Source organism: Bufo bufo, chromosome 7 (genome assembly GCF_905171765.1).
Source record: "Bufo bufo chromosome 7, aBufBuf1.1, whole genome shotgun sequence".
Taxonomy (NCBI): Eukaryota; Metazoa; Chordata; class Amphibia; order Anura; family Bufonidae; genus Bufo; species Bufo bufo.
In genome coordinates, this window is record NC_053395.1 from 146,056,411 (window position 1) to 146,070,863 (window position 14,453).

The following is a 14,453-nucleotide window of genomic DNA, read 5'->3' on the forward strand; positions in this document are numbered from 1 at the left end:
GGCTGTATCATTGTATTGCTATGTAATAGTCTGGAAAATAATCTGACGATTGCGGGACCCTAAGGCCTCATGCATACGGCTGTTGTGCGGCCGTTCCGTGCATTAGGGACCGCAATTTGTGGTCCCTAATGCACGGGCAATGTCCGTGCAGCGGCCGGGACGGATCGAGACCTATTCAACTAGAATGGGTCCGTGATCCTACCGCAAAAAAATAGAACATGATTTTTTTTTTTGCGGTGCGGAGGCACGGACAAACACCACGGAAGCACTCCGTTCCTCACTACAGCTCCGGATTGCGAACCCATTCAAGTGAATGGGTCCGCATCTGTGATGCAGGGAGCACCCGGCCGGTGCCCGCATATTGGGGACCTGCTGTTTGCGGGCCGCGTGCATGAGGCCTTAACAGTGAAAATATTATCTTCCAGCTTTCCCAAAAAGAAAAGAAATTCAAAGCGACATGATATTCTAGTACTTTTACTATGGTAAAACGTCTTTGTATGGTTATGATCATACTGCTGTCAGTAAATATCTCCTGGAATTTATGTTGTATGGTCCCTTGATTATCATATAGAAGATGATAAGCTGAGCAACTTCTCTTTTCGCTATTGTTTCCTTTAAGGCTACATGCACACGACCGTATGTGTTTTGCGGCCCGCAAATTGCAGATCCGCAAAAAAAAACGGATGACGTTCCGTATGGCATTCGTTTTTTTTGCGGATCCATTGTAATAATGCCTATCCTTGTCCGCAAACTAGAAAAAAATAGGACATGCACTATTTTTTTTGCGGAGCAACGGAACGGACATACTGATGCGGACAGCACACGGTGTGCTGTCCGCGTTTTTTGCGGACCCATTGAAATGAATGTGTCCGCATCCTATCCGCAAAAAAAACTGATCGGACACGGAAACAAAATACGGTCGTGTGCATGAGGCCTAAGGCTTCAGTAATCCAAGCCACAAAAATGTTGAACAAGAACATTAATGTTTCTATTAAGGCTACTTTCACACTTCCGTTTCTGGGTCCACTTGTGAGATCCGTTTCAGGGCTCTCACAAGCGGCCCAAAACGGATCAGTTTAGCCCCAATACATTCTGAATGGATAAGGATCCGTTCAGAATGCATCAGTTTGGCTCCGTTCTGTCTCCATTCCGCTCTGGAGGCGGACACAAAAACGCCTGACGATGCGGAGCCAAACGGATCCGTCCTGACTTACAATGAAAGTCAATGGGGACGGATCCGTTTTCACTGACACAATTGGTGCAATTGAAAACGGATCCGCCTCCCATTGACTTTTAGTGTAAGTCAAAACGGATCCGTTTGCATTATCATGAACATGGTAATGTTCATGGTAATGCAAACGGATCCGTTATGAACGGATACAATTGTTTGCATTATAGGTGCGGATCCGTCTGTGCAGATACCAGACGGATCCGCACCTAACGCAGGTGTGAAAGTAGCCTTATTAGCCTTGTCCAGACTGATGTCTTGGACTACAATAGCACTTTTCAAGTATTTAGACTGTGAACTGACTTTATTTCACATCTGTGTGGTTATAGGTAAATACTGAAAAACAGAGGGCAGATTAATTTATCCTGTCTAAAATGTAGACATTGTAAGCAATGAACATTTATCTAGACTGGCATTCCCATATGCCAATCTTGATCCCCTGGGCTCTGGAGTAAGATGCACCTAATTTATTAGGAGGCAGATGGCTCTTAATACATTAGGTGCATCTCTGGCACTTCAAGCGCCAGAAACTCAAATCTACGCCAGCTGCTTGAGCTATAATTTACATTAGTTTTTGGGGTAAATTATAGCAAATCCATTGTTCATGCTAGGCTCCACCCCTCCCACTATGTCCCATTCCCGCCACTTTAGAAAAGTGTCAAGAAGCTCAAAAAGTTGCAAATTATGGCCCAACTCATAGTTTGTGAATGTTTAATGCCCTAACAGTGGCATAAATCAATAAATGTCCCTCAGTCTAAAATGAACCAAATCTATCACAGGGTTCATGTTGTTGCATCTTGAGAAACGCCCTTGCACTAAACTAAATGCATTTCCCAGCTAAGCCATGCCTCTCATTAACCCCTTAATGAGCAGGCTGAAGAAGCCTGGTCACTTTTTGTAATTTTGATGTGATGGTTTAACAGTTGTAACTTTTTTTTATGTTTCGGACTACCAAAATAATTTTTTTTACTTGACACACTGGGCTTTTTATTAACACGTTTTTACAATTTTTTTCTCTTTTTAGTTTTATTTAGGGAAAACTGTGCAAAAATGTCAAATAGTAATTATAAAAAAACATAGCTCTTTGTCCTTTAAATATGCAAACTGAGACCAAAATAAATTATTAAAATGAGTTCCCTGTTTTGTGTTTCGTATTTCATTTTGATATATAAAATATATAGTTTTGCGTAAATGGGTGGTAATGGCTATGATGTCAGTTGTAGTGGGTTGTTTGTATTTTATTTTCTATTTTATTTGTATTTTATTAGATTTTTACATTATTATTTTTTTTGGCACATAACATATCACCTAAGAAGTCATTAAAACAACTCTGGGGGACATTTTTTTTTTGCATTTTGCAACATTTCCATTGTAACTGGGGCATCCATAGGAGCTCCAGTAAAGGTTGCTATGACGCCGTGCGCTCCTGCAATGCCAGTCCGGTATCTTACGGACCGTGTTCCACAGACGTCTGCATGAGGCTTAACAGGGAAAAACAGCCCCTGTGAGGGGCATTCTACACAGGCATAGCTGATCAGGGTCTGCTAAAACCCTGCAGTTCTCGTATCCCCGAGACACATAGCAGCTCCCTTCATTCACTGCATAGAACTCATTGAGCGCTATGCACCAATGAAAGGAGAGGACAGAAATGATAAAATCCTCTTCTGTCTTCTCCTCGTGGTCCCCGGATGTCAGTGACAGCCAGTCACCCGACCTGCTCCTGCTATATGGCACAGGATTAAGCTCCTGCAATTTAAGTACATGCCATATGGCGCACCAAGCGGCATAAATGTATAGTGCTTGGTCATAAAGGGGGTTAATGGAGGTGCAGTGGAGTATTCTTTGCAAATTCATAAATAGGTGATGCGTCATTATGCATCAGAAATTCGCCAGATTTTAGTGCATGTTATAACAAAGATTTGTCATACTCACATTAGGAAATGTGGAGCAATGACTTCATGCGTAGTTTTGTAAAGAGTGGAAAAGTATACAATAGTGCTTTAGAGAACCTACAAGGCTTTGGCAAACCCAGAATGTAGACAGAACCTATTCATAAATCATAGTTGACTGTGCGTATTACAGGACTGGAATGTGTAATATGATGAGTCAGGGCAGAAAAATTATTTACAATATCTCAAGGTTTAAATTAACATTTGATGGCATTTTTTGGGATGGTCAAGTAATGTTATACAGTATTTAACATATTAGCATTTATTTCAATTAAACATAGTGCAGGCAAAGTTAGAGAGAAACTCCAATAAGGAAAAGACAAGTATCCTATTATAGTTAATCATTGGGGTGGTCTTCTGGCTCCCTTGTAAATATTTTAGGTGCTTTTCTTTCCAAATGGAGCCAAATATGTGGCTGTAATTTTGATGATCTAGATTATTAATATCAGCTCGGCAGGGGCCTGACTTATGGCAACCCACCAATCAACTGTTTGTAGGAGCTGCAGTGTGCCAGAACCAAGTATGGCTCCATATACTGTGTAGTAGGTGTACCAGGTTACTGCAACTCAGTCCCATTCAAGTGAACAGGTGAATAACTGATTGGTGGGGTTCCAGGAGTATGGTGCCCACTTTTCTGATACTGATGACCTATCCGTAGGATAGGTCATCAATAATAAAGTTCCAGAGTACCCCTTTAGGAGGTGACAGTGCTATACTGCTTTACTTCTTTTGATTCCACCTTCCAGTAGGTAGAACAGAAAAGTGATAGACAACAGCACTTGCACAATGGGGATCTACAAACGGAAAATTGGCATCATTATCTACAGCTGGAGTCAGGAGTAAAAGCGAAGTACCAATTTTGGTTTTTAGCTTGGACGGGCTGTTTGGGGAAGACACCGGTAGGAAACAACAACATGATGCACCATAACAAAGCTCTGCCATATAGATCTAAAGAATAGATAAGTCTCTTCACGCTCTACTGAGTTATACAAGTTCCTGTGCATCCACCCAACAACCACAGTGTGGGCCAATTCTTGAGGTCACAACCTGTCTACATCAATGGCAGCTCCCCAGAAAAGGGGACTCAAAAGGTATAGTTTTCTAAGGGTATGGCCACATGGTCAGGGTTTCTGTTGCAGTTTTGGAAACCAAAATCAGGAGTGGATCATAAAAGTAGAGAAAGTATAATGGACAGATACGACTGAATGTGTGGCCATACCCTAAAATGCCAACCAGGCAGTCAAAAGGGTCACATTGGTTTGCATCTAAGAAGCAGACAACTGAGTGGTCATTTCTGCACAGAGATCAGTGGAACATATGAAAATCTTAAAGGGGTCCAATACCTGGGACCCCCACCAATCAGCTGTTTGAGAAGGCAGAGGTGCTCGCAGTAGCGCTACATCCTTCTCTAGATTTTCCTAGGCCGAGTCACGACACATTCATTAGTCATGTGGCCTAGGAACAGCTCAGCCTTATTGAAGTGAATGGGGTTGAGCTGCCATAGCAAGCATAGCCACTATAGAATGTCTGGCGCTGTGCTTGGTGAGCTGTGAGAGGCAGCGGAGCTCACAGAAGTGCAGGTTCCTACTCAAACAGCTGATCGGCAGGGGTCCCGGATGTCGCACCCCCTCCTAATGAATGTATTGCCTAGTATGCAGATAGTTATCTGGTCTCACACATGAATCCAGCACTCAGTGGCAAATAAAGCTTTTTACTTACTGATGGGTGTTGTATCTGGAGGATCTGGTGATGTGAAGTTCTCTGTGAAGTTGACATTGCACATATCTGTACTACAGCAACAGAAGCGATAAGTCCCATTTTGGAGTGATGGGTTGCTATTGGCTATGCATTCTTCATGGTGACAGTCATGTGGGTCACCTGTGTATGACCAGCAACCTAAAGGATTTGACAGTAAATTAAGATCCTGAGTAAACATATCTAATTTGATTCTCAGAGCCCTATTGGAGTAACTCTTAAAACATGTGATAGGTGCTACTTCTGTGAACAGCTCTTTACTTAATAGAGTTGTCCAGTAGTTAGCCTAGGGTCCACTGATATTGGAAGATCATTATGCAAATTTTTGGGGACAAACACTCCTATGAACACTCGTTCACAATAATAAATAGTAAATGTGTCACAATAACCTGACAAATGAGCAAAACAATTGCTTGTCGTGGGATGCACACATTTAACGAGCACATAACATCATCGCTTGTTGGCAGCATATCATCCTGGATAAACGGGGATGTGCTGCTAACAAACAATGAAGCTCTATGGCAGGAATGGCCAACCTGCGGCTCTCCAGCTGTTGTAAAACTACAGTTCCCACCATGCCCTGCTGTAGGCAGATAGCTGTAGGCAGTCTGAGCATGCTGGGAGTTGTAGTTTTGCAACAGCTGGAGAGCCACAGGTTGGCCATCCCTGCTCTATGGGATGAACAATCATTCATCCCTACATAGAGGGGCGATTTCTAATGCAGATAAATGAGTGGGCAATGACTGGGAACAAACAGTTCGTTCCCAATTATCACCCTTTGTATCGGCCCATGTAAATGGGTCCTGAATATTTTTTTTACAGGACCTAGGACCATTTTATACTGCCAAGGATTGGGACAATGATCGGAATAAACGTTTGCACAAATGCTTGTTCCAGAAAACTGGGCTGTTTTATGGTGCTGTCAATCATTTGACAAACAGCAAGATGTTCATTGTCAGATGATTGCATCTCTCATTTGTGACCTAAAATCATTCCCTGTCAGCAGCATATTACCCTCTGTATATGGGAAGAGCTGCCAACGATACACAAAGTGAAAGTGGGATGAAAAAAGTGGAATGTCACCCGTTTACTTTGCATTGGGCCTTGTGAAATGCCCGTAACAGCAGCTGCTGTGATTAAAAATAAAAATCAACAAAATTCACATGCTAGATCCCCCACTGTTCCAGCATTGAAGCTCCGGTGGTCCTCAAAGATCTTTGTTTACTCCACCAATGACATGCCATTCATCCATTTGTAGTTAGCATGTAAGGCAATGGTCATGTAGATGTACAGGGAGTGCAGAATTATTAGGCAAGTTGTATTTTTGAGGATTAATTTTATTATTGAACAACAACCATGTTCTCAATGAACCCAAAAAACTCATTAATATCAAAGCTGAATATTTTTGGAAGTAGTTTTTAGTTTGTTTTTAGTTTTAGCTATTTTAGGGGGATATCTGTGTGTGCAGGTGACTATTACTGTGCATAATTATTAGGCAACTTAACAAAAAACAAATATATACCCATTTCAATTATTTATTTTTACCAGTGAAACCAATATAACATCTCAACATTCACAAATATACATTTCTGACATTCAAAAACAAAACAAAAACAAATCAGTGACCAATATAGCCACCTTTCTTTGCAAGGACACTCAAAAGCCTGCCATCCATGGATTCTGTCAGTGTTTTGATCTGTTCACCATCAACATTGCGTGCAGCAGCAACCACAGCCTCCCAGACACTGTTCAGAGAGGTGTACTGTTTTCCCTCCTTGTAAATCTCACATTTGATGATGGACCACAGGTTCTCAATGGGGTTCAGATCAGGTGAACAAGGAGGCCATGTCATTAGATTTTCTTCTTTTATACCCTTTCTTGCCAGCCACGCTGTGGAGTACTTGGACGCGTGTGATGGAGCATTGTCCTGCATGAAAATCATGTTTTTCTTGAAGGATGCAGACTTCTTCCTGTACCACTGCTTGAAAAAGGTGTCTTCCAGAAACTTGCAGTAGGACTGGGAGTTAAGCTTGACTCCATCCTCAACCCGAAAAGGCCCCACAAGCTCATCTTTGATGATACCAGCCCAAACCAGTACTCCACCTCCACCTTGCTGGCGTCTGAGTCGGACTGGAGCTCTCTGCCCTTTACCAATCCAGCCACGGGCCCATCCATCTGGCCCATCAAGACTCACTCTCATTTCATCAGTCCATAAAACCTTAGAAAAATCAGTCTTGAGATATTTCTTGGCCCAGTCTTGACGTTTCAGCTTGTGTGTCTTGTTCAGTGGTGGTCGTCTTTCAGCCTTTCTTACCTTGGCCATGTCTCTGAGTATTGCACACCTTGTGCTTTTGGGCACTTCAGTGATGTTGCAGCTCTGAAATATGGCCAAACTGGTGGCAAGTGGCATCTTGGCAGCTGCACGCTTGACTTTTCTCAGTTCATGGGCAGTTATTTTGCGCCTTGGTTTTTCCACACGCTTCTTGCGACCCTGTTGACTATTTTGAATGAAACGCTTGATTGTTCGATGATCACGCTTCAGAAGCTTTGCAATTTTAAGAGTGCTGCATCCCTCTGCAAGATATCTCACTATTTTTGACTTTTCTGAGCCTGTCAAGTCCTTCTTTTGACCCATTTTGCCAAAGGAAAGGAAGTTGCCTAATAATTATGCACACCTAATATAGGGTGTTGATGTCATTAGACCACACCCCTTCTCATTACAGAGATGCACATCACCTAATATGCTTAATTGGTAGTAGGCTTTCGAGCCTATACAGCTTGGAGTAAGACAACATGCATAAAGAGGATGATGTGGTCAAAATACTCATTTGCCTAATAATTCTGCACGCAGTGTATATGATATCATCACTGCAGGACGAGTAAACAAAACCGTTGGGGCCCACCATATCATCCGCACTGGAACGGTGTGCTGTTTAATGATGTGTTATAGTCATTTTTTTTAACTTTTTTTTTACTTTAGCAAATTAGCTGTAATCCATATCAGATCAGCGGGGGTCCGACACCCGGCACCCCCACCCATCAGCTGGTTGATAAAGCCGTGCCAGCGCAGCCTTCTTTTCATTGTTTACCGGCTCACCATTAACATCGCAGAGGTGAGCAGGTGTAATTACAAGCCGTTCCATTCACTTCTATGGGATGGCTCCTTCCTATTCAAGTGCATAGGAACGAGCCATCCCATTGAAGTAAATGGGATGGCTTGTAATTACACCTTCTCACCGCTCCAATGTCAACGGCGAGCAGGTAAACAATGAAGGGAAGGCAGCATTCGCACGGAGCGCGCCTTCTCTTCAACCAGCTGATCGGCGGGGGTGCCGGGTGTTGGACCTCGGCTGATCTGGTATTGATGACTGATCTGGTATCTTGAGGATAGGTCATCATTATAAAAATCCTGGGAAAACCCCTTTAATTTGATATTAGGCATCAACTAAGGGCAAATTTTTCGAAGGCCTCATGCACATGACCGATTCATTTCAATGCAAAAATTGTATAGAGCAAACCATGTGCTGTCCACATCCGTATGTCCGTTCTGCGACAAGGATAGGACATTTCTAGAAGAGTCTTCAAAAAAATGGTGGCATGCACACACTACCGTGAACCATGTTTTGTGGATCTACGATTTGCAGACCGCAAAACAGATACGGTAGTGTGCATAATAAGACCTATATAGGATCTGTGAGTCTTTGCTATGATACCACTGAGTTTGTTGCTTCCTCATTCTCTTTGCATGTGACATTCCTTTAAAAATTCTGGCCTTTTTAAAGAGAATGCCATTGATAATAACACTATTAATAATAAAATATGTCATGTATGTCATGTAACTGCAGATGTGAATGATGCTTTATCCAGTATGTACAGTATGTAGTTGTAAATTAATAAATTCCATTTTACTTACCTTGTTTGACAAGATTGATTTCACCATCTCTTGTTTTTTCCCATAATCCAAAGCAGGTATTGCCCTTAGAACATTCCACTGTGCCATTCTCTGGGGAGATCTGGTTTTCACTGACCCCATGTTCCAAGTGGTTAGGATCTTTGTAGGCACACAAACGCTCTTCATTGTGAGCAGCTGCAAGAAAAGGGCCAGAGGACAGGTTAATTTACAATTTTTATAATAAAATATAAGGTTGCCATATATTAACTGAAAATTAGGCCTTATGCACATGACCGTAAGTATTTTGCAGTCCACAAATCACTGATCCGCAAATACGGAAAGCGGTCCTTGTGCCATCTACATTTCTTTTGTGGCCCCATTGACTTCAGTGGGTTTGCGGTCTCTATTTTGCGGACGAGTATAGGATATGTTCTATCATTTGCAGAATGAATATACAGATGCGTCAATGGGTCCGCAAAAAAAAGCAGATGGCACACGGACCACTTCCGTATTTTATGGACCCTCGGTTAGGAGCCCGCAAAATGCTTATGAAAGTCCAGAAAATAAACACTTTCACATAGCTATGCATGTTTTTGCATACCTTTTTGTGTCAACCCAGTTAGGCATCACAGTTATTAAAACATATGTCCTTTTGAAAAACAAGTACTATATCAATAAATGTAAGAGAAGTTCCCTCTCATTTCTTGGACATGTTCAGTTTTCCAGAATTTACTTATTGATGATCTATCCCTAGGATCCCACTGCTTTTACTAGTTGGAGCACTGGAGCCAGGCACCGGAACAAGGAACCGGAAATACACAGCTCGGTAGGCTGAGTGGCCATGTCTGGTTACCGCCACTAAATCCTATCTGATCTGATATTGATGACTTATCGTAAGGATAGGTCATCAGTAGGCAAGTCCCGCAAAAAAAAAAACTTCTAACATGCATGCTAATTCTCTAGGTGCGAGCATAAGGTATTGGGAAGATTTTCCAGCAACCCAAGATTATATTGTCTGCAAATCTCTAATGTTTATGGACTATGTCACAGCACAGGGGGTATGAAATAGCCACTAGTATAAAAGAGTTTGACTAATTTAATTATTTTTATATTTAAGAAAAAAGGTTCTTGATGCTGTAATGTAGTAACAGACGTAATACCTCAGCTATCCCCCATTACTCCCATTCTGATGCTTCCCAGGTCCCTGGCAGGTCTCTTCTTCCATGTCCCTCTTGACTGGAAATCTGACAGCTCAGCTAATCATTGGCTGGGGCCAGTCCACGCTTCAACAAGTGATGTTGGCAAGGGCAAGTCCCAGTTTCAACTGATGTTGGTTGTGGCGAGACCCAGCTTCACCTGATGTTGGCTGGGGTGAGTCCCAGCTTCACCTGATGTTGGCTGGGGTGAGTCCCAGCTTCACCTGATGTTGGCTGGGTTGAGTCCCAGCTTCACCTGATGTTGGCTGGGGTGAGTCCCAGCTTCACCTGATGTTGGCTGGGGTGAGTCCCAGCTTCACCTGATGTTGGCTGGGGTGAGTCCCAGCTTCACCTGATGTTGGCTGGGTTGAGTCCCAGCTTCACCTGATGTTGGCTGGGGTGAGTCCCAGCTTCACCTGATGTTGGCTGGGGTGAGTCCCAGCTTCACCTGATGTTGGCTGGGGTGAGTCCCAGCTTCACCTGATGTTGGATGGGGTGAGTCCCAGCTTCACCTGATGTTGGCTGGGTTGAGTCCCAGCTTCACCTGATGTTGGCTGGGGTGAGTCCCAGCTTCACCTGATGTTGGCTGGGGTGAGTCCCAGCTTCACCTGATGTTGGCTGGGGTGAGTCCCAGCTTCACCTGATGTTGGCTGGGTTGAGTCCCAGCTTCACCTGATGTTGGCTGGGGTGAGTCCCAGCTTCACCTGATGTTGGCTGGGGTGAGTCCCAGCTTCACCTGATGTTGGCTGGGGTGAGTCCCAGCTTCACCTGATGTTGGCTGGGGTGAGTCCCAGCTTCACCTGATGTTGGCTGGGGTGAGTCCCAGCTTTACCTGATGTTGGCTGGGGTGAGTCCCAGCTTCACCTTTACTGTGTTGAGAGTGACCAGGAAGTAGTGAGAGGCAGGGGACTGGGAAGTCTCAGAATGGAGGTAGCAGAGGATCGCAGAGGATGACTTATTTTATCTTACACAATATGTTTCCTTTATTAAAAAAAAAAAGATTTTATGGTTAGTTTGATGATTGAGAATTAGGTGATGCATGAGATTTTGAATTACACATTTTTGCAGGCAAAGATTTTGCAATGCTCGTTACGATATTCAACACTTATAAACTACCTATGAGTTTCTATGGACTCTAACTGACAGCAGATAGGAGTACAGGCAGATGTCTCATCAAGACAAAATGAAAGAGACAATTATGTAAACTTCTAGGTCCAACAAGACACATGGTCCTCATAAAAAAAAATAGTTTATACTTGATCCTTTAAATAAAGTGAGCCATAGTCAGACACTGTGCTGTGCACACTAAGGACCCTTTCACACGGGCGAGTTTTCCGCGCGGGTGCAATGCGTGAGTTGAACGCATTGCACCCGCACTGAATCCGGACCCATTCATTTCTATGGGGCTGTGCACATGAGCGGTGATTTTCACGCATCACTTGTGCGTTGCGTGAAAATCGCAGCAAGCTCTATTTTGTGCGTTTTTCACGCAACGCAGGCCCCATAGAAGTGAATGGGGCTGCGTGAAAATCGCAAGCATCCGAAAGCAAGTGCGGATGCGGTACGATTTTCACGCACGGTTGCTAGGAAACGATCGGGATGGGGACCCGATCTTTATTATTTTCCCTTATAACATGGTTATAAGGGAAAATAATAGCATTCTGAATACAGAATGCATAGTACAATAGAGCTGGTTGGGGTTAAAAAATAATAATAATTTAACTCGCCTTAATCCACTTGTTCGCGCAGCCGGCATCTCTTCTGTCTTGTTTTGTGAGGAATAGGACCTTTGATGTCGTCACTACGTTCATCACATGGTCCGTCACATGATCTATCACCATGGTAAAAAAGATCATGTGACGGACCATGTGATGAGCGTAGTGACGTCATCAAAGGTCCTATTCCTCACAGAACAAGACAGAAGAGATGCCGGCTGCGCGAACAAGTGGATTAAGGTGAGTTAAATTATTATTTATATTTTTTTAACCCCTCCAGCCCTATTGTACTATGCATTCTGTATTCAGAATGCTATTATTTTCCCTTATAACCATGTTATAAGGGAAAATAATACAATCTACACAACCTTGAACCCAAACCTGAACTTCTGTGAAGAAGTTCGGGTCTGGGTACCACATTCAGTTTTTTATCACGCGCGTGCAAAACGCATTGCACCCGCACGATAAAAACTGAACAACGGAACGCAATCGCAGCCAAAACTGACTGCAATTGGGTACCTACTCGCGCGGGTTTGCCGCAACGCATCCGGACCTTATCCGGACACGCTCGTGTGAAAGAGGCCTAAGTCACCTGATTACATTTCACTCCCAGTGACAGATGTCTAAGCTGGAATACTTGGGTGTTCTTACTATGGCGAGTCACTACAGGAGAAGAGAATTCTGAAGCCTATGAAAATATGAGCTTTATTATTTAATCAAATTTTAATCCGAAATGAGTTATAGCAATTATTTAGTTAGCGGAAAAAATACACATATATTAACAGGACCTTCTATTTTATGTGTTTTGTTTTATTTTATTTTTAACAATGTTGGTGTCCTAATGGACAAGACATGTACTATGCACCACTTTCATCAACACATCCCCACATTGTAGCCAAATCACCAACCATGATACAAATTTCTCTGGCTACTAGCTGAACTGGAAACTTGACTTTTCTGCCAAAATGGGTATAAATTCCAAATATTTCCCAGTAAGGTCAAGCAGTAACCTTACATTTCTGCTGTGGATAAATAGACAAGATGTACTGTCCTGTACTCAACAAACAGAATAAGGCAGAAGTCCAAGTCAACAAAAGGCATTACCCTATATTTTAGAAAATGCTGTTTCTAGTAATACCAGTATGTGTACAAAGTGTTTTAAAAGGCATCTGTCAGCAGATTTGTACCTATGAAACTGGCTGTCCATGTGCATGACCATAAGCATGTGTGCTTGGCAGCTGAAGGCATCTGGGTTGTGCCATGTTTATATGTGCTCGCATTGCTGAGAAAACTCATGGTTTAATACATGCAAATGAGCCTTTAGGAGCACCGGGGGTGTTGCCATTACACCTACAGGCTCTGCTCTCTCTGCATCTGCTGCGCTGTCTTCACTTTGATTGACAGGACCAGACATGATGACTTTTACACTGCCTGACACTGCCAAAATGCAGAGGGCACGGCAGTTGCAGAGAAAAAGAGCAGAGTCTGTAGGTGTAATGGTAATGCCTCCATTGCTCCTAGAGGCTCATTTGCATATATTAAAACTTCATTTTTCTCAGCAATGCGGACACATATGAACATGGGACCAACACAGCTGCCTTCAGCTGCCAAGTGCACATGGAACAGGTCAGCCAGTGTCATAGGTACAAATCTGCTGACAGATGCCCTTTAAGGTCCCTTTACACAGTGCAACTGTATAGACAGTTATCGGCAACTGTTTGTTCCCGATAATTACTTGATTGTGAGTGATTGATAGCTGTATTTACATGCAGCAATCACCTCTGCTGTATGGGGATGAGTGGTTGATACTATGATCGTTTGTACTTCTATACACTCACCTAAAGAATTATTAGGAACACCTGTTCTATTTTTCATTAATGCAATTATCTAGTCAACCAATCACATGGCAGTTGCTTCAATGCATTTAGGGGTGTGGTCCTGGTCAAGACAATCTCCTGAACTCCAAACTGAATGTCAGAATGGGAAAGAAAGGTGATTTAAGCAATTTTGAGTGTGGCATGGTTGTTGGTGCCAGACGGGCCGGTCTGAGTATTTCACAATCTGCTCAGTTACTGGGATTTTCACGCACAACCATTTCTAGGGTTTACAAAGAATAGTGTGAAAAGGGAAAAACATCCAGTATGCGGCAGTCCTGTGGGCAAAAATGCCTTGTGGATGCTAGAGGTCAGAGGAGAATGGGCCGACTGATTCAAGCTGATAGAAGAGCAACGTTGACTGAAATAACCACTCGTTACAACCGAGGTATGCAGCAAAGCATTTGTGAAGCCACAACACGCACAACCTTGAGGCAGATGGGCTACAGCAGCAGAAGACCCCACCGGGTACCACTCATCTCCACTACAAATAAGAAAAAGAGGCTACAATTTGCACGAGCTCACCAAAATTGGACTGTTGAAGACTGGAAAAATGTTGCCTGGTCTGATGAGTCTCGATTTCTGTTGAGACATTCAAATGGTAGAGTCCGAATTTGGCATAAACAGAATGAGAACATGCATCCATCCTCTGATGGCTACTTCCAGCAGGATAATGCACCATGTCACAAAGCTCGAATAATTTCAAATTGGTTTCTTGAACATGACAATGAGTTCACTGTACTAAAATGGCCCCCACAGTCACCAGATCTCAACCCAATAGAGCATCTTTGGAATGTGGTGGAACAGGAGCCTCATGCCCTGGATGTGCATCCCTCAAATCTCC

At 43.1% G+C, this 14,453-nt stretch overlaps 1 protein-coding gene across 2 annotated transcripts in view; it reads right to left on the bottom strand.

Annotated features, from left to right (window-relative positions):
* Window positions 1-14,453, bottom strand: part of BMPR2 (bone morphogenetic protein receptor type 2) — a 284,386-nt gene that overhangs the window by 165,551 nt on the left and 104,382 nt on the right. For both annotated transcript variants that reach the window (XM_040441941.1, XM_040441940.1), the window contains exons 2-3: window positions 8,846-9,019; window positions 4,897-5,073 (exon numbers count right to left, since the gene is read on the bottom strand). In XM_040441941.1, coding sequence (XP_040297875.1) covers window positions 4,897-5,073; window positions 8,846-9,019 — 351 coding nt within the window. The remainder of the gene's footprint in view (window positions 1-4,896; window positions 5,074-8,845; window positions 9,020-14,453) is intronic.